Consider the following 20,076-nt stretch of genomic DNA (forward strand, 5'->3'; position numbering starts at 1 on the left):
CTCTCTGCTTATTACCGTATTTTCTTTTCAGGTTTAAAAAATGAATTACTTATTTTTATAAGAAATATAAACCAGGGTAGTGAGGGCTTTCAAAGAACTAACAATCCTTCTTAACTAACCAATTAACCATTAATAGCAAACAGAGTCCAGACATTTGCTTCCTGGTTGGATACTATGACTTCTTATGTGACAGGATGATGTCTCTGTACAGTTTTAATTCAACAAGCATTCATCCAACAAATATTTGCTAAACATCTAATGTTTGTCAGGAACAATCTTTGGTGTTTGGGATGTATATATTTTGGAATATATATCAGTTATTTGATACTGTTGGCAAATAACAGCATCTGCCCTTTTGAAACATATATATTCTACAGCAGGGATTGGCATTGGGGATGGGGAAAGAAACCCACAGCAAATATAATAAATAAAATTCTGTAATAGGCCAGAATATGGTAAGTGCTATGGAAAAAGAGAATATAGATCAGACTAATTTCTGGTGAACAAGTTTGAAACAAATGTCAACTTTTGGTAAAGTATGAACTCTCAAACCTCATATACATAAACCAAGCTTTAATAAGATTCCTTCTACAGGTTTTGTAATTAAAAATTAAACATTTAAGTATGTTGTAAACATCAGACTAAAAGTAGACCTGAAAATACAATTTAAAGACAATTTAAATACAATTTAAAGACTCATGACAGGAAGGACTTGAGTGTCTTTGTCCCCACTGTATCCACTGAGCCAAGAACAGAGCTTAGCTCATGATATTTACTCAATAAATATGAGTTTGATGAAGGAAGTGAAGAACAATTGGGGACAATGGGGATGAATGATAACTGATGAGGATTCTTGAGATTTCAGGCCATAATATGTGAACTGTTCAAACTCTTTGTATGCTCAAGAGACAAAATCTCACTTTCAACCTAACCAAATTCTTTATAGAAAATCACATTATAATGAAATTTTTGCCAAATACATGTTTACTGCATCTGAGTTGTTGATTGCAGCTACTCTTTTGCAAAGGAGATGGAGTCAGTTTATGGTATATTTTATTTTTCTACCTTACTACAGAGTCAGCAGCTGATAATGTGTTGCCATGCTCAGGAAAGCTAATTAAAAGGCTATACAGAGAGAATTTGATGTTCCTCTGCAGTTCCAATAAAAAGTAGAAAGGTATATAACCATGTTAATTGAAACTCCTCTTATGTCCTGTAAAGAAGGAGAAATGTCTTATCCTTATGCCAACTGTGGCAAGGCTGCAAAGGAGTCGGCCTTCAGGACATCAGGTGAGGGTGGAGACTGGAAGAGGGGGGTCCAAGTATGGAAAGGTGTCACTAAGTTTTCAGATGTGACAACTCAGTGTTGTCAAGAATTTTTTGCAAAAGAATTTGAGTAGCAAGCACTAAACTATGCATGAATTGTCAGCTTAAGATCTGTGGTTATCTTCTTCCCAGAAGGCAGAGAACACTGTGGTAGTTCTTTGTGTTACATTAGTTGTCCAAAAGCACAAAAACACCATGTTTAGAACGTATGAGTCTCAGAAAAGTCTATGTCATTTTTTAATATACAGCAACAATTATTTTGGTTGTCTGTACACATGAGATCCTTTAGGGCAGAAAATCATATCTTTTCCAACTTTTTTATTGTATAAACTCAATAAATGGCATTTATATGAAACAATAAATGAAGAAATGCAGTCTGTTTTGTTTTGCTAGCAATGCTCAGATGAAAATTATTTAATAAAACTATAAATCAGAAATTATGATCAGCTTGTATGACAAGTAAATAATTATGGGAGTTATATAAAAATGGGCATTTATCAAGGATCTAAACTGTCCAGACTGGATGGCTAGGTTGGCCACATTTAGTAAACAACTGCTCCATTTCCTTTTGATCTGCATAAAAAGTTTTAATAATTTAAAAAATTATGTATATCACATAATACTTTTCATTAGCAAATTCTGGCTTTAAAAAGGGACTGGCTTAAAAAATGAGAAGAGTTAAGGAAGTCTCAATATTAAATAAAAGGCTTACAGTAAGACACAAAGAGGACATTAATAAGATCAAGATCATCTGATTCTCAGGCATGTATTACTTTTTTCCTTGATATGCTGACAGCTACATACTGACATATACTTGATTCATATAATTATCACAGCATAAAGGAAGAATGTTTATGAAGGCAAGGTCATTGATAATGTAAAACAAAATGGTTGCAGCATGTCCACTATGGGCAAATGCTGAAACATTATTCATTTAATGAGAATTAATAACACATTAAAACCTAGAATTAAGCACATAGAAAGGAAAAGCTGCTGCCTCGTCTCAGGGAAGATACCAGGCAGGCAGTGGTTTGATGCTTGATCCGCCTTTTCACTTATTTAAACATGTTCCTAAATATCTATGCCACAGATAATGGGTAACTTTTCTTTGTTTTGCAGAAGTTAATGGAATATATTATAGCCCCCACATAAAAAACAAAAAGTACCTGAAGAATTGCAACCTCATTACGAAGCTGGCTTTCTTGTTTTGTTGGAAACCTTAACTTGTCAATGATCTTAATAGCTACATCTCTTCCTGTTTTACGATGTTTTCCTTTAAAATAAAAAAGAAATAGTAGCATAATCTTATTAAATATCATCTCTACTGAAGAATACCAGAATTTATAAGGACATTTTAGAATTATAAAAATGTTTTACTGAAAAAATTAACATTTCTGGTGGGCACTGACTTATGCCCATCAAGATTTCATTTCTTAGCTCCATTATTATAGATCAAATATACACTATAAACTTAGCCAAATTCAAAACACAAAAGAATTAGGACATTAAAAGCTATTCATATGAACAATCTGATATTTTCTTACAAAACATATGTATTAGAAACAGGATATTGAGCTACTTAATATAGAAAATATTCATACCACTGGCAAGACTACTCTCCTTAAGAAAGGATGAAGTCCTGATAAACTAATGTATATTATAACAGAAAGAATAAAATTCTTGGCACGAATAGCTTCATGGTCTTGAGCAAACCACTAAAGCTTTCTGGGTTCCTCATCTTCAATGGCAGCACTGTTGTGAGAATGAGATGTAACAAGATATGTACAGTACACAGAGTGCCCAGATAACTATACACACTCAAAAAACATGTTATCATCATTATTATCACCATCGTCAACATCTGACAGGCCCTTTACATATATCATATCCAATTTAATTCGCACAATAAACCTTCTAGGGAATCAAAGGGTCCCCTCAAGCTGTTCACTTCTACACTACTAGATTATAGAAGATACAGAATATAGTCATGCTAATTGAATTTGGAAGTGAAACTAATTACTCACTATTTTTGGTCACATATAAACTAATTCAAAACTCGATTATTTTTACATTTGGTGTAATTCTAGAGCCCCTTCTCCCTAAAACCACTTTCACCATTCCTTCCAACTCCTCCGAGAGCGCTTCCCTTCACAACTGACAAAACTATTGTCTTGTTTTCATGTTCTTTCCTTTGGCTGCAATCTCTATTCCAATTCAGACTTTTTACTGCAACTACTGTCTCCAAGACTGTGGGTGTTTTAGTCTCCCTGTTTCTGTCTCTATGGCACTTGCCTGTCTTCCGTGACTGTTCTTATCCGCTTCATCCATACGTGTCCAGGTATAACTTTCTAGTCTTCCTTGTGGAGGCCTCCTTCTAAACCCGCTCCTCCACTGCTGGATGTTACCAACTATCTGGCACATGCCGGTTTCTCTAATCTCGTTTCTTACCCATTTCACCCCCACACTATATTCAGTCATGTATATTTACCATACTTCATGGGCTTCCCTGGTAGCTCAGTTGGTAAAGAATCCACCTGCAATGCAGGAGACCCTGGTTCAATTCCTGGGTCAGGAAGATGCCCTGGAGAAGGGACTGGCTACTCACTCCTGTATTCTTGTCTGGAGAGTTCCCATGGACAGAGGAGCCTGGTGGGCTACAGTCCACGGGGTCTCAAAGAGTTGGACATGACTGAGCGACTAAGCACAGCACCATGCTCTATACATCATGATTTTTTTTCTTGTATGCAATTATTACACTGCAGAACAATTCCTTGGGTTGTACTTAGTCTCCCCGATCACACTGTTAGGCCTTGACAGAAAATACAATGGTTGCTGACTCACTGACAGGTTTTCTGTCAAAAAAAATGATTTGTACATTTTATAAGAATCAAAATTACTTTGTAAAACGAAGTAGAATTTAATTAGTTTTTAAATTAAAGAGCACAATATTATACTATGATAATAGAATCAAACATTGTGATTATTTCAGAGCACCCCATCTCACAAAAAAGATAATCTGTTAGTGATTATATTGAGAAATTCAAAGTTATAAGGCCATTTTACAGGGCAGATAAAAAAACTGATATCTTTCCTAAGGATCTGAAAAATGTGATTGAACTGACTAGAATCTAAGACAGAAGTTTTAACTAAATTCACCAAATAACCTGAGAATAAGAAAAATGTAAAAATTTAATATTTTACTTCATACATGTAAACAATACAAACCTTAACAAAATACATTACATTGCTAAAGATGTTAGAATAGAAGATGTTAGATTCTAACATCTAATAAAGACGTTAGAATAGACTAGTTTTTCCCTAGTTACATGAATGGATTTCTATAGCATTCTGGACAAAATATGCTAAGAGGAAAAAGAATGTTTCCAAATTATAGTTTCCTTGTTTCTCAATATTTTGCCTGTATAAACCAGTATTTAACCATTATTGTGTATAGAGTTTAATCCATATTTAAGTAAAACAAATTTTTTAGGAGTAGAGAAATTTCTCATTCAAAACAGACATGTGCTAATTTTCCAGTTAGCAATCATCTCAAGAGAAATTTCTAAAAAGGTAAGTCACAGAAAGACCTAACATACAAAACACATCAACATATAGGTTTTTATATTCTTCTTGGAGATATTAATTTTAACACAAGTAGCCAAAACTTTAAATTAATAAAAATACTTGGTGATTCAACATACCTCCATACACAATTCCAAACTGTCCAGAACCCAGTACTTCATCAGGAAAAATCTGATAAACTGTGCTGATGTCCTATAGGTGCAAGTCCAGAGAAAAACAAACATTAAGTGGAACAACGTATTAGTCCTAATAAATTATATAATTTATTAAATATATCATTAATACTTAATGAATTTAAACATAATTTAAATGCCAGATGAAATCTACAATATAATGATAATATTAAAAACTCACCCTTCAATTTAATGTTGTAATGTTTGAAAACTATTCTGCTCTTAAGCAGCAGAAATTTTTCAGTTTTCAAGTAAATAGGTTTCATTAGGAAGAAAAAAAGACTTAAAACTATATAATGTCATATATATATATATATATATATATAATGTCATAAACATATATAATGCCAATATTTAAAAATGGATTTGCTTATTGAGATGGTTATTTAGAAATTTCACATTAAATAATCATGATTCCCAATCACGTCTGTGTGAGTCCTGATTCCAACCCATTTCATTCTTTACGGCTAAAATGGTAAGGCTGCTTCTTCTTCAATCATCTACATCAGATGAATTTAAATTAGAAGGAAAAGGGGCTGAATCACTGTGAATGAGCCAGAGACACAACAAACAGATAATGAAATTCTCATTTATAAGGTGACCAAACTGTTTCACTTTTTCCACTTATAGAGGTTCAAGTTTCCAAGCGTCTACTCTTTCCTCTTTGAAGTAATAATTGCTAAGTAAAATATTCTGTTTTAAATGACTGTGTTTACAACCTGTGATTTGATGATGACAATCATGAAAGTATAATGTAATACTTTTTCACTTTCAGTATTGCTATGACATACCATGGAATTTTCTGCCAATCCTCTATCGTTTTACTGTTGTCCTTTCAAAACCAAAAGTCCCTTTACATCACATCTTACCCTTTGCATATTCTATATATTCCTATCCTTTTCCTTTGTCCCTCCTCCAGGAAAAAACTGTAAGTCCTCTCTATACTCTGATCCCTTCAGAGTATCTATGGTTCAGAGTTCAAGGTTGTCTGAAGACAAGAAAAGAAATTAATACTACTCTAGTAGTCTGAGTCCAAGTGCTACTTCATTTTTTTTCTGATAGCTCAATGGCCACCTAGAATTTGTGGGTGGAAGAACCACAAAGGAATCTAGAATTTCCCAAGAGATTTATAGGTAGATAAGTATTTCTCAAAGTCTTCTCTGGCTAAGTAAGAGCAACAGAAATCTTTATCTATCTTGTGACTAATAGAAAAAGAGGTCTTTATCTTGTGACTGACAGAATAAGAATACAGCTAATTTTTGTCACGAACTTTTCCTAATATTCTCAATCATATTGGTTTTCAGTTTACTTTATGCCAATTTAGTAAAGGTTGCAAAGTTATGCTGGTGATAAATTAAGTTTCACGGAGTTTACTTTTTGAAAAGTAAACTCAGATCAGTGTAAGGCTACAAATGTTTTCCTTTTGGTCACAGGCATAGCAGTCAAAATTGAGGGAAAAATCTGAGTCACAGGATGAGGTAGGAAAGGCCTCATTACTTTTGGGCTTCTTGCCACAGTGACAAAGTATAATAAAAAAAGCAAACATATGACAGAGTGTAAATTACTTCATAATATGTATATGATCTACACAGAATTTTCAAAAACTGGGCTGATGGAATTAGGTGGTACAGTTGACTAGGGTGCTGGAATGCAGACCCATAAAATCTCATTTATGCAGTTTATCAGGTCTCCTTGGTAAGTACAAGTGATTGTAAGTGTATTTGCAACTCCCTGTCATATGATAGCACTCATGGGTAGCAATCAAGGAAAGGGAATAAGGGCACATTTAAGCTACTCATGAAATTCAAATAATTTATCTATTTTATCTGATATTACATAACAACAACCATTTAAAATTCCAGTATCAAGATGGGTCAAATACATAAAAAATCAGGCACTGCATTCTAATTGCTTACCTGAAATGAAAAATAGTTATTTAACTCTCCACACTACAGAACAGATTACAGAAAATCACTAAAGAATTGATACAATGCAATGTTTCTAAAATTTTATAGAGGAAAAACATCCAAGGGGACCCTATTTTATTTTCTAGAAAATACTAAAAAATTAAAATATCAGATCAATAAAAATGCATTTTATGATGCTCTTATTTTCCAATAAAAGATCATAGTACCAAGTTTTATATTAGTAGGTATATACTCACCACATTTTCTTGAATCTGGCAGTTTGATACTGAAATACTCACAGAAATATCTCCTAGAAAAACACATTAAAAAATACACAAAAGAAGTAAGAGAGGTAATCGCAAAATAGGTAAACACATGCTTATTAATCAAGCTGCAGGGGTGTTTTTAAATCATAGCAATTAGATTTTTCTAAGAAAATGCCTATTAGAATATTTGTTTGCTTTTACAGTTACAGATTTACTCTGTACTTGGCTTTGAAAAATAATAGTATTTTGTCAGTTTAGAGTTGGAAGTCATAAAGATTTGGGTTCAAATTCTGGTTTGCCATTTTTAAACTCTGGTACAAGCAGAAACAACTTAATGCTACTAGGGTCTGATTCCCTTACCTGTAAAGCAGGCAAAACATTAACATCCACCTATTGGGGTTATTTTAAAAATAGAGCTCTCACATAAAATGGTTAGCACTCAAATAGGCATATATATCCCCTATTGACATGTACTGAGCTTCCCAGGTGGTGCTCGTGGTAAAGAACCTGCCTGGTGAGTCCCATGGACGGAGGAGCCTGGCAGGCTATAGTCCATAGGGTGGCACAGAGTTGAACATGACTGAAGCTACTTATGGAGAAGGCAATGGCACCCCACTCCAGTACTCTTGCCTGGAAAATCCCATGGACGGAGGAGCCTGGTAGGCTGCAGTCCATGGGGTCTCTAAGAGTCGGACATGACTGAGCAACTTCACTTTCACTTTTCACTTTCATGCATTGGAGAAGGAAATGGCAACCCACTCCAGTGTTCTTGCCTGGAGAATCCTAGGGATGGGGGAGCCTGGTGGGCTGCTGTCTACGGGGTTGCACAGAGTCAGACATGACTGAAGTGACTTAGCCGTAGCCAAAGCTACTTAGCATACATGCATGCAATATATACACTGGTTGTAGAGATCAACTAAAAAGTCGTGACAAATCAAATCTATCACAGATCATCAGTCACTGTGATGTGAAAACAGAGGGTGCTTTGCCACAGGCTCTATTAATAGCCATTATGAGACTGTAAAGTTACATTTGTATACAGATACTCCTCTAAAATATCTTTTGAAAATGCATCCTCCATTTTTGATCTTGACTGAATTCTGGTAAAATTTATCTCGTGCTACAATGAACAGAGAGATCTACCTAGGAAAAAATGATTTAAGACTTTCCAAGTACTCTGAGCACAGAGAAGGCACTGGCACCCCACTCCAGTACTCTTGCCTGAAGAATCCCGTGGCCGGAGAAGCCTGGTAGGCTGCAGTGCATGGGGTTGCTAAGAGTCAGACAAAACTGAGCGACTTCACTTTCACTTTTCACTTTCATGCATTGGAGAAGGAAATGGCAACCCACTCCAGTGTTCTTGCCTGGAGAATCCCAGGGACGGGGGAGCCTGGTGGGCTGCCACCTACAGGGTCGCACAGAGTCGGACACGACTGAAGCAACTTAGCAGCAGCAGCAGCAAGTACTCTGAACACTAAGTCACCTGCAAAGAGTAGCACATTTGGTGGTTTTGGAGGACTTGTGTTAACTCAGATTTGCAGATGGCAAAACTGGCATTCCAGTCAAGCTCAAGCTGACAAGATTACTTCTTCTTTTATCACCAACGAGATTACTTCTTTTATCACCAATAGCCCAAGTTTCTGCTATTATTGGATATACTGGGTTGACAAGCATCTGTTCAAATTTTTAATATAAAATAAAACACCTTAGTATATGTAGAAGCTTTTATTTGGAGACCACACCGCCCTTTTTGTTTGTTCAGTCACTAAGTCATGTCCAACTCTTTGTGAACCCATGAACTGTAGTACACCAGGCTTCCCTGTCCTTTACTATCTCCCAGAGTTTTCTCAAACACATGTCCACTGAGTTGGTGATGCTATCCAACTGTATTATCCTCTGTCACCCGCTTCTCCTCCTGCCATCGATTTTTCCCAGGATCAGGGTCTTCCAATAAACTAAACATCCCTAAAGGGGTTCTCTTCACCTGTTCCAAAGACAGACAGAAAACCAGCAGACTCACTGTGCACGCTGGTTCCTGAGCCCACAGAGGACCCCTTGGGTATGACGGGCATGAGAGCGTGCTGGATTGCCATCTCCCACATCCTGGCCACATCGGCACCAACGCCACTGGTGAGGACACTGCTGTTTGGTGGCGGGCTGGAGGGGTTGACCACATTTTCTCCCACATAATACACGATGTTTGCTGTAGTGATCTCAAAGCAGTGAGGGTTGGCCCCACTGGGAATTAAAGCTGATGGTTTTGCTGGTTCCAGAGATAAAATTTCTGATAAAGGTATTTCCTATGGCAAAAAAGTGTGTACTTAATGGAGTTTATCAAAAGGATAAAACTTTCAAATAAAACTCATGCCAGGGACATGTAAGAAATGACATTACAATCAGCTATCATTTCTATAAAACAGTTTTATAAGACACAGACTATAACTAAGAAAAACACAAAAATAAAATTATCATTTCCTTTTTCCAGAAAAATTCAAGTGGCTTTTTAGTATGTTCATGCAATAAGAATAAATATGAATAATTTTGAACCTGCATCAAAATCTAAGTCTTAGACTATAAATGATAATTTTAATAACTGTGAGGTAAAATCACAACCCTTTTGAAATGCATTTGGGTATGCACAGCTATTTTTAAATTTCAACTATTCTTTAAAGCACTGAAAATGAATCATGTAATTTGACTTGATAGATGTTAATATAATAATATAGCCACATGAACAGTTTTAGTGAGGAACACCACAGAGAGTGGTTTTAAAAGCAGTTGCTTTTACGACAGTTTTGATATTTAAAAAATTAATCACCGTATTGTCTTTTCGGATGGAGAAGAAATAATAACTTTTAAATAACTCTTAAGAAATAATAACTTTTAAAACAAATTTTTAATTTAAAAGTTAATGAGGTTTCCTTTTTCTGTTAGGTCTGTGTAAAGGGGCCATGGAGAACACCTACTATCGCTGAGCCTTCATTATTCTTGATGGAGCAAATATATACTTTTTCACTCTAAATTTCTTTGGAACCATGTTTCACTGGGTGATATGTTATGTGACATCTGTATTATTTCATGTAGAGAGACAGAATGAAAACAACCGCCAAATTATTTTTCTAGCAGAAAGTGCTCCTTATGATACTGGCAATACATGGAGGAGTCATACAATGTTTCTTAACCCCTGGTGACATACTTGCAGGACTACCAATGCAAAACAAAACAAAGAAAGTTGGATAGAACAGACTTCAGGAATTCACTTTTCACTCATCTTCTGTGACCCTGAACTTGCTAGTTAAATCACACATCCCTGCTAAAATAGATGGTTAAGCTTCTTCTCCCCCTCCCCCTACCCCACCATCCCATGGGGCCAGAAGCATTCCACAGTGAAATTTGAAATTCACAGAGGACTAATCAGCTCACAACCTGATTTCCCCCAAATCTAAAAACTACAGAGAAGAAAAAAAATATCTCTGGGAGCAAGCTTCAGAAGAGTCACGTTTGTTGGGTGTAATTTCGTATTTCTGATACTCTACATTCCCACAAGAAAGCAAGAGAGGGCATGAGACCTCAGTCAAGGAAAGAGTCACCCTTACCTTGTAGTACCTGCTTCCTGTGTCATTCTGAAAGAGGGTGATACATTTGCTATCCAATCTCCAATAGTGCCGCTTCCGCTGAAACAGAAGTTTGATACAGTATCTTTTAAAAACTTAAAAAAAAAAATTCAAGACAGATATAATCAAAACATTTTCCCACTGGGGCATAAGATTTGATGGTAGAAAGTGTGCGGCCTTTGGAAGAGGAAGACTAACAATTTCAAGACTCTAGAGGGTGTCTATTCAGCAAATGTATACAGTGAGTTTCTGCACCTACATTTGAGTTATAAATATTAAAAGAGATGATATATTAGCACCCAGAGCAGTGCCTGGCACTTAGTGCAAGTAGAATAAATAGAAAACACCATTTTAAAATGTACTTGATGGCTTGAAGAGCTAAAGGTGGATTAATAGCTGTAATAAAAGGGCTTAATGGGCAACATAATATTTATATTCTATTGTTTTAGAACATAAGGCATGCCATGCTGATCCAGCCAGGCATTCTGGCTTCCATTAGAGATGGCACAGTAGAACTAAAGAATGTTGAGTAGGATGGCAAGGCTGACTCCATGGCATCAACCTAACATTAGAGGAATGCATCAATAGCTTGACTTTCTCTTAAGCTTACTGCAGATCTAAACATCCATGATTTGGTGATCAGGTCCTTGTGTGTCTGTATGAATGCATGTATTTCTTCTTTTCAGACTAAAATGTCCTAATACTATTCTTGGTCTCTTCTACAACCTGTCTTACACCAGTCAAATATACTAAATATGCTTCAAATATTTTACCACATCTAGGAAAGACTGGATGGAATTCAGTTGAGTCCTACAGTAAGTCATGTAAAGCTCTCTCTGGAAGAGAAGGTTGAGATTAGACATAGCTGTTAGGTTATAGGTGTCCATTTACCTAAAGAAATGATAGGAATTCCATGGCTAGGAAGTGATGAGGAAAACACTACCAATAGCTGAGAAAGAAGCTTATTACTAAAGGTCAGTTAGTTTAATTGAAACATATGTCAATACATGCACACCTCATGCATCAACTATTAGGAAAATAAGAAGTAGTGAGAAACTCAGAGTATAATAAAACTTGTAAATGTGCTGTCTTTTATCTAATAAAATATAAGATTACTATGTTTCTGAATAGGTCAATTTTTAAGTGAACACTTAAGGATTTAAGAATTATATAACAGTTATTATCATTTTTTCTCTCCCTAAAATGCAGTGCTCAAAAATTTTTTGAATCACAGATGAGCATTCTGAAAGTTTTCAAGGCTGCTATAAAAAGATAGGTAGACACTCAAGTTGTTTGGGAATCATCTCAAGTAATACAGGGAAATGACTTTGTTTCCCTGAAATTGCTGTCTACAGTCTTTTCTAACTCAGTTGTTTGCTCAGCTACATGGAACACTCAGAGACTGTGAATATTCTCCCCTGATCCTGAAGCCTGCCTGCACTAAGGTTTGCTCCTGCTAACCCAGATATCCCACAGTCTTGACAGAGCACCAGAAGCCCCTCTAATTAAAGCTCACAAGACCAGACAAGAGCTTGGTGTGGATCTTACCAGCGTGTCCTTGCTGGTGTAGTGGACCATCCATCCTTCTTTCATCACTGTGCTGCTTTTCCTCTTCGTGTGTTTGACAGACTGTACTACTCTCATGAGTGGGATGTTGTTGCTTGTTGATGGACTTGAAAAGCCAAAATAGTTTAAGAAAGAAATGTTTTTAGATACAGATCTTCTTTTCCTGCCTAAAGCCTTATTTCAGCTATTTCAAAGTGAAAGGCAAAAGAAAATTTCACACCCCATTTTTAGTGAAAGGTATCCTTCCCTGGTGGTTCAGACGGTAAAGCGTCTGTCTACAATGCAGGAGTCCCGGGTTCGATCCCTGGGTCGGGAAGATCCGCTGGAGAAGGAAATGGCAATCCACTCCAGTACTATTGCCTGGAAAATCCCATGGACAGAGGAGCCTGGTAGGCTACAGTCCATGGGGTCGAAAAGAGTCGGGCACAACTGAGCAACTTCACATACATACATACAGTGTCAGAGTACCATGGTTCAGACTCTGCTCTGAAGACTGAGAGGTGCTTTATATGTACATCTTAACAATCCCTGAGCAGAAGAGTAAGCACTTAGGTTTTCAGGTGAACTAAACACTTGGTGCTCAGTATTGGGGTAAACATTGGGTAGATTACTATCATAGTGTACAGAGGCCACAGTTCAGAGTCACACGTGAATGATCATTTGCTTAATAAATATTATAGCCACAATATTAATCATTTAGATGTAATATGTTAACATGAAATTCTGTCTAAATAATTTCACAAAAATTAGAATCTGCTGTTCAAACTGTCTTTTAAATAACTATTGCTCATGGAATTATGCCTCTCCTTCATGTCCTTCTTTTCTACCTCTATGTCTGCACTGACCCACCATTTACATGCCACCAATATTTTGATACTAAAGAAATGTTCATCTTCAAAGGAAAGTGGGGGCATAGGCATTTTCCAGTATTTGAAAAATATTTCTCATGTTATTAAATGAAATAAAGTCCAATTATTTTATTGCTCTCCTCTCATGAACAATTTTAGTTATGAATTTTAGTTACGGAGTGCCAATGAACATGGCACTTATAAAATGGACATAAAAGTTTGAATATACTTTATAAATCAGAGGTTTGGGAGCTATTTTTGTAGAGTCAGGTAATACACATTTCAGGCTCTGCAGAATACTTAACTCTGCCATTGCAGCGCAAAAGCAGCCACAGCCATAGCTATGGACGGGCATGGCTATGTTCCAATAAAACTTTATAACACAAAAGGCAACAGATTGATTTGGCTATAGTGTGCTGACCACTAATATAAAAAATGGGGATCATCTACAAATCAAAAGTACAGACAATCAAATCACAAATATGAAACTCCACACACTTCTGCAACAAAATCAAGAACAGTAAGGTCCAGACATAATGTGATTCTTGTAATAAAGTGTTAGTGGCTCAGTCGTGTCCGACTCTTACTGACCCCATGGGCTGTGGCCCACCAGGTTCCAAGTGGGTTGCCATTTCCTCCTCCAGGGGATCTTCCCCACCCAGGAATCAAACCCATGTTATCTACATTGCAGGCCAACTATAAAGTAGATGGTGTTTGCTAAGGTTGATCCCTGATCTATGTATTTGCACACAACAAGCTTTGAATAAATATTAACTTAGTAGTAAATTTTCTGTTTGAAAGTATGTGTAACCCTCACATGCAAAAGAAAATAGGTCAAAAAATGAGGCAATATCAGGAAAGGATGCAAGCTACACTTCTCCAGGGGAATCCCGACCGCCTAGCTCCAAACTTAGGAGCTTCTTCTACAGTACACAGCTCATTTATAAACAAATTACAGGAAAAGTTTGGACATGGTTCAGCTTGATTCCAGACCACAGAGATAAAACAAACATGGCAAAAAAGCAAGTCACGTGAATTTTGTGGTTTCCCGGTATATATATGTTATGTTTACACTATACTGTGGTCTATTAAATGTATTATATAGCACTATGCCTAAAAAAAATCAATGTATATTCTTTAATTAAAGATTAGCTTATTACTAAAAATGGCTAACCATCATCTCAGCCTTCGGGCAAGATGCAGTCTTTTTGCTGGTGGAAAGTCTTGCCTTATTGTTGATGGCTGCTGACTCATGAGGATGGTGTTTGTTGAAAGCTGGTGTGACTATGGCAATTTTAAAAACAGGACAACAGCAAAGCCTGCCACATCAATTGATGCTTCCTTTCACAAATGATTTCCCTGTAGCACACAATGCTGTTTTATAGCATTTTACCCACAGAACTTCTTTCAAAATTGGACTCAAACTCTATACTGCATTATAAATTAAATGTGTGTGCTAGTATTACTCTAAATCCTTTGTTGTCATTTCAACAATCTTCACAGCATCTTCATCAGGAGTAGATTCCATCTCAAGAAGCCACTTCCTCTGCTCAACTCTTACAGTTTATCATGACACTGCAGTCACAGTCTCAGGCTCCATTTCTAATTCCAGTTCTCACGTTATTTGCACCACATCAGCAGCTACTTCCTCCACTCAAAGTCATCCGTGAGGTTTGGAAACAACTTCTTCCAAAGTCCTGTTAATGCTGATATTCTGACCTCTTCTCATTAATCATGAACATTCTTAATGGTATCTGAAGAGTAAATCCTTTTCAGGTTTTCAGTTGACTTTGTCTAGATCTATCAGAAGAATCACTATCTATATGGCAATCTTACAAAATGTGTCTCTAAAAATAATAGAAGTTAAAATTAGCCCTTGATCCATGGGCTGTAGAACAGATTCTGTGTCAGAAGGCATGAAAACAACGAGAATCTTACCATCCATCTCCATCAGAGGTCTTGGGTGACCAGGTGCATCGTAAATGAGCAGCAGCATTTTGAAAGGAATTTTTTTTTTTCCTGAGCAATAAATTTCAACAGTGGACTTAAAATATTCAGTAAACTATGCTATAAACAGATGCAATGTCATCCAGGCTTTGTTGTTCCACTTACAGAACATAAGCAGAGTGGATTTGGTATAATTACTAAGGGTTGTAAGATTCTTCAGAATGGTAAATGAGCACTGGCTTCAACTTAAAGTTACCAGCTTCAGAGTCAGCCTGTCCTTTGAAGCTTTCATCTTCTAGCTGTGAAAGTCTTAGATGACACTGGCTTCAAATACAAGGCTGCTTTGTCTATACTGAAAATGCTATGTGTAGCTATCTTCATTAACTTAGCTAGAGTTTTTGGTAACTTGCTGCAGTTTGTACATCAGCACTTGATGCTTCACTTCATACTTTGATGTTATGGCGATGGCTTATCCAATCTTTAATAGCTTCAAACTCTTCTTCTGCATCTTCCACATTGCTCAGTCTTCATAGAATTGAAGAGTTAGGACCTTGATCTGGATTAGGTTTCGCTGTAAGGGAATGTTGCTGTTGGTCTGAACTTCTATCAAGGTTAAACTATCTCCATCAGCAACGGTGCTGTTTTGCTGTCTTATCATTCACGTGTTTATTGGAGTAGCACTTTTAATTCTATCAAGAACTTTGACAACCTGGCTGATGGTTTTACCTCAAGAGGCTGAGCTTCTGACCCATCTTGGCTTACAACATGCCTTCCTCACTAAGCTTAATCATTTCCAGCTTTTGATTTAAAGTGAGAGACACATGAATGTTTCATTTGAACACTTAAAAGCAATTGAAGGGTTATTAACTAGCTTAATTTCAATACTGTTGTGTCTCAGGAAATAGGGAGGCCTGAGGAGATGGAGAGAGACAGGAAAATGGCTGGCTTGTAGAGATGTCATAACACATAATGTTTATTGATTAAGCTTACTGTTTTATATAGGCATGGTTTGTGGTGCCCCCAAACAATTACAACAGTAACCTCAAAGTTTACTAAACATAGATCACTCTAACAAACATAATAATAGTGAACACGCGTGAAATATTGAGAGAATTACCAAAATGTGACACAGAGATGCAAAGTGAGTAAAAGCTGTTGGGAAAGTGGTACTGATAGGTGTCCCTACCCAAGGTGGCTACAGAGGTTCAATTTGTTTAAAAAAAAAAAAAAGGAATACCTATGACATGCAATAAAGTAATAAAACCAGGTATGCCTGTAAACACAACTTTAAGTTTTCTCTGTAATTGATTAAAATATCAAAGAGCTTTAAAAAGTAAATACCGCTTGGGGCTCGCCTGTCTGACCAAGCCTGGGAGAGCACCCTCACCTGATGGTTCTGTTGGAGTCCTCGTGGTCCGGGTCTGGATCCTGCATCTCCCCACTGTCGTTCTGGCACTCGGCCATCACCATCTCAGCGTCCTGGACCATTGCCTCTTCCATGTCATCCATGAGCCCACTGTTTCTTTCACTGTCATTGTCATCGCTCCCTTCTTCCATGACTACGTCAGACTCTGCCCCAGGGCTAAGCAAATCTACAAAATTGTTTTGCACCCATGAAGATAAGCCTAGTATCCTAGAGCCAAGACTTAAGAGAAAGTTAGGCAATCCTAAAACAAATCAATTGGAAGCCCTAAAAATACAGTCATGTGAATAATTCTTCCTTTCTTTCACTTTCCTTTTAAACTTTAGCTCATAAGTATCTGAATTTATGAGAGGATAAATATATAATTTTAAAGTAGATGCTCATTTTTTAGGCCCCTAAGCCTAGAAGCATAAATACGTCATGGGGAGCCTTGGAAGGACGCCAAGGGTGATGCAGAAACAAAGTGCTAGGAAGCAACGTGATACCAGGAAGAGGAAACTAATCTTATTTCAGCAGCACAGCACCCTGGTGGGAAAGAGAAACATGTGGGAGGATGTGGGAAACTTTCACATGCACGAACACGGAATGTCACTGACTCCTGATACTCCACTCAGTAACTTTTAAAATCATGAATTTCAATAGATTAAGTTGGTCACATAAGCAGCACTGTTTAAATAACTATCAAACAAATATTTGATGTTTGAAATAATACTGAATCCTGCCATTACACAGTTGATGCTGCTGCTGTTGATGCTAATGCAGCATAATTACTTACTAATATAAAGTTCTTACTTTAAAATTAGAAAAAAGACTGATTAGAGCCTATTTAAGGCTGATGGTTTAAATAGCCTGCCAAGTTTGGAAAACGCACATTTTCCCAGATTTTTCAGACTGTATGGAAAAATGCGATTTCAAATTAATCAATATAACAAAAACTATACTGTTTCCCCTTAGTTCCAGTTATCTAGTACAGGTTGACATTTCCTGGGCCTGAATAAAATCAATACCACATGCCACTTAAACTGGGAAGACTGCCAAGTTTTTATCTTTGGCAGCACTGCAAAGCCAGAAACTACTATGGGAATGTTTTCCTAGAGAGCTTTCTCTTCTTCTAGAGAAGAAAGTGGAGAACACAGATAATCACTTGTTCTTCGGGATTTTAGTAACACAGAAATACTCAACCAGTTTCTCCCATCTTTTACCACCAGTTTTCTTCTCAGAGGAATCAACAATCTGATAACAGGCTGAAAGTCTAATGCAGTCTACTATCTATGGGTAAAGTCAACCTGGGACTCTGTGTCAAATGTTTTGTTCAGAATCCATAAGGAATTCTACCAGGGAAGAAAATGAGAGCTGTTCCTTTAGAACACAACATTTTTCTTAGGATTCCTTCAAACTTAATCTATGCAATTAAAGTCTTCCCAAAGGAATATTCCTCAATATAGAAAAGGATATGGAGCTTTTAACTGGCTGAATTAAATTTCCTTTTATTATTATTAAAGATGCATATTAACAAGTACACACACAATGAAAATAGTAACTGGATGGATGAAGAAAGTAGGTAACTGTTTCCGGTCAGTCAATTTCTGTGATTCTTCCCTTGACCAACAGGGAATAAAAGTTAACTTCTGTTTCAATGCTTGGAATAAAAAGGATGGAGGAAAAGACAGATAGGTATAACTTGCAGACATTACAACAATTTCTACATTTCTGAATGAACTAGGATAGATGTAGAAAATGAGGCAGTTGGGGAAGAAATCCTGGATATCCAGGTTTTCAGTATGAGGTGGTTCACCATGTAAAAATCCAGATAATCTCTGGTCTTTATCATAATACAATGACGGGTACTTTTCTACAGTAAAGTAGGACAGAGGCTGTAATTTACTGAGTCACAAGTATCTGAATAGAAACAAAAGTAAAGAAAATCCCACTAAGTCCTATATGACACATGCCTTAAGAGGGAGAGAAGGCTGACCTTCTACCTACCTCCGTTAATGGTCACTTCGCCAAGGCAGTTGTTGGGCACTTTTGGTGCACAGCGTTTATGACAGTTGAATCTGCAATCTAATCACAATGATTTTATTTTTGGTGGCTTAAACAACAAATGCAGGAGACCTGGGTTGGATCCCTGGGTCTGGAATATCCCCTGGAGAAGGGAACTGCTACCCACTCCAGGATTCTTGCCTGGAGAGTTCCATGGACAAAGGAGCCTAGTGGGCTACAGTCCATGGGGTTGCAGACAGTCAGATACAACTGAGAGACTAACACTTTCACTTTCAAAACAACAGAAATTTATTCTCACACAGGTCTGGAAGATAGAAATCCAAAATCTTCCTCCAGAAGCTCCAGGGGAGAATCCTGATGACTGGATTCTGATGGTGGCTGGCATTCCTTGGCTTGTGGCCACATCACTCTAATGTTTGCTTCTGTGGTCATGTCACCTTGTCTTCCTCTGTGTCAAATATCCCTGTCTCTGTCTGGTAAAGATGCTGTGATTACATTGAACTCTCCTGGATAATCCAGGCTAAACTTCCCATCTCAAAAGCCGTAAGTTAATCACATCCACAGAGACCCCTTTTCTATATAAGGTACCATTTACAGGTTCTGGGGATTAGTACTAGGACACCTTTAAAGGCCATTATCAGCCACCACAAGTATGGACACAGGGGAAAGGTTAGATGATGATCAGAAAGGAGGCTAAGATCAGAGCCAGAGAAGCAAGGTGGAGAGCTATGTGTACATGGTGAGGGGAGGAGGGACTGTTCACAGGAATCAACCTGGGATCAGCATCAAAAGGAACAAGGGCGGTAAGGAAGCCTGCCTGAGATGAGGCTAACCATGCAAGTTCCGGCTGGTCCCTCCAGGCCAGAGTAGCAAACAGCAGACAAATGACAGAATCCTGCCATTAGGGGAGTGTGAGGTTGAGCCAGGGAAGGCCACTGAGGCAGTGGGGGAAGGAAGGGTAAGCCATTCATCTATACTGACCTGTGAGTGAATCAGAAAACACACCCCTTTCTCTAGATGCTTCACTATCAGCCTTGGAAAAGTATTATTAGCATACTAGTATTGTAAGAGCAAGCACACTTTCAGGGAAAGTACTGTAGTTAACACAAATCTAATGAGGCCCCTTAGGTCTACACAGAGCTTGCACCACCACAGATGTTGGAATAAGCATGTCCAGTAGGGTACAAGAAGCAGGGCAAGTGAGGTTAAGGAGCTCCCTGGTCCAAATGGGAGGCTGAAGGAGGCTTAGGTAAGATCCAGCATGGGCTTCACTGCTCTCCGTGGGTAGGTTTTTATAGCCATCCATCCGTCATGTATTTTCTCAGTGGGCTAGCTCCACCGAAACGGTCAGGAGGTGGACAGAGGAGCAGGAGGTGAAGGCCTTGAAGGCTGTTTTATTTGGTGCTGATGTTGTAATCAC

The 20,076-nt window shown here is 37.4% G+C and overlaps 1 protein-coding gene across 2 annotated transcripts in view; it reads right to left on the minus strand.

The window, feature by feature from the left end:
- PRKD1 (protein kinase D1) overlaps positions 1-20,076 on the minus strand; it is a 351,107-nt gene that overhangs the window by 38,581 nt on the left and 292,450 nt on the right. For both annotated transcript variants that reach the window (XM_061394915.1, XM_061394916.1), the window contains 8 exons: positions 18,639-18,716; positions 16,617-16,821; positions 12,417-12,540; positions 10,851-10,928; positions 9,275-9,554; positions 7,246-7,298; positions 5,028-5,100; positions 2,493-2,599 (listed from right to left, as the gene is read on the minus strand). In XM_061394915.1, the coding sequence (XP_061250899.1) occupies positions 2,493-2,599; positions 5,028-5,100; positions 7,246-7,298; positions 9,275-9,554; positions 10,851-10,928; positions 12,417-12,540; positions 16,617-16,821; positions 18,639-18,716 (998 nt within the window). The remainder of the gene's footprint in view (positions 1-2,492; positions 2,600-5,027; positions 5,101-7,245; positions 7,299-9,274; positions 9,555-10,850; positions 10,929-12,416; positions 12,541-16,616; positions 16,822-18,638; positions 18,717-20,076) is intronic.

Source organism: Bos javanicus, chromosome 21 (assembly GCF_032452875.1).
Source record: "Bos javanicus breed banteng chromosome 21, ARS-OSU_banteng_1.0, whole genome shotgun sequence".
Classification (NCBI taxonomy): Eukaryota; Metazoa; Chordata; class Mammalia; order Artiodactyla; family Bovidae; genus Bos; species Bos javanicus.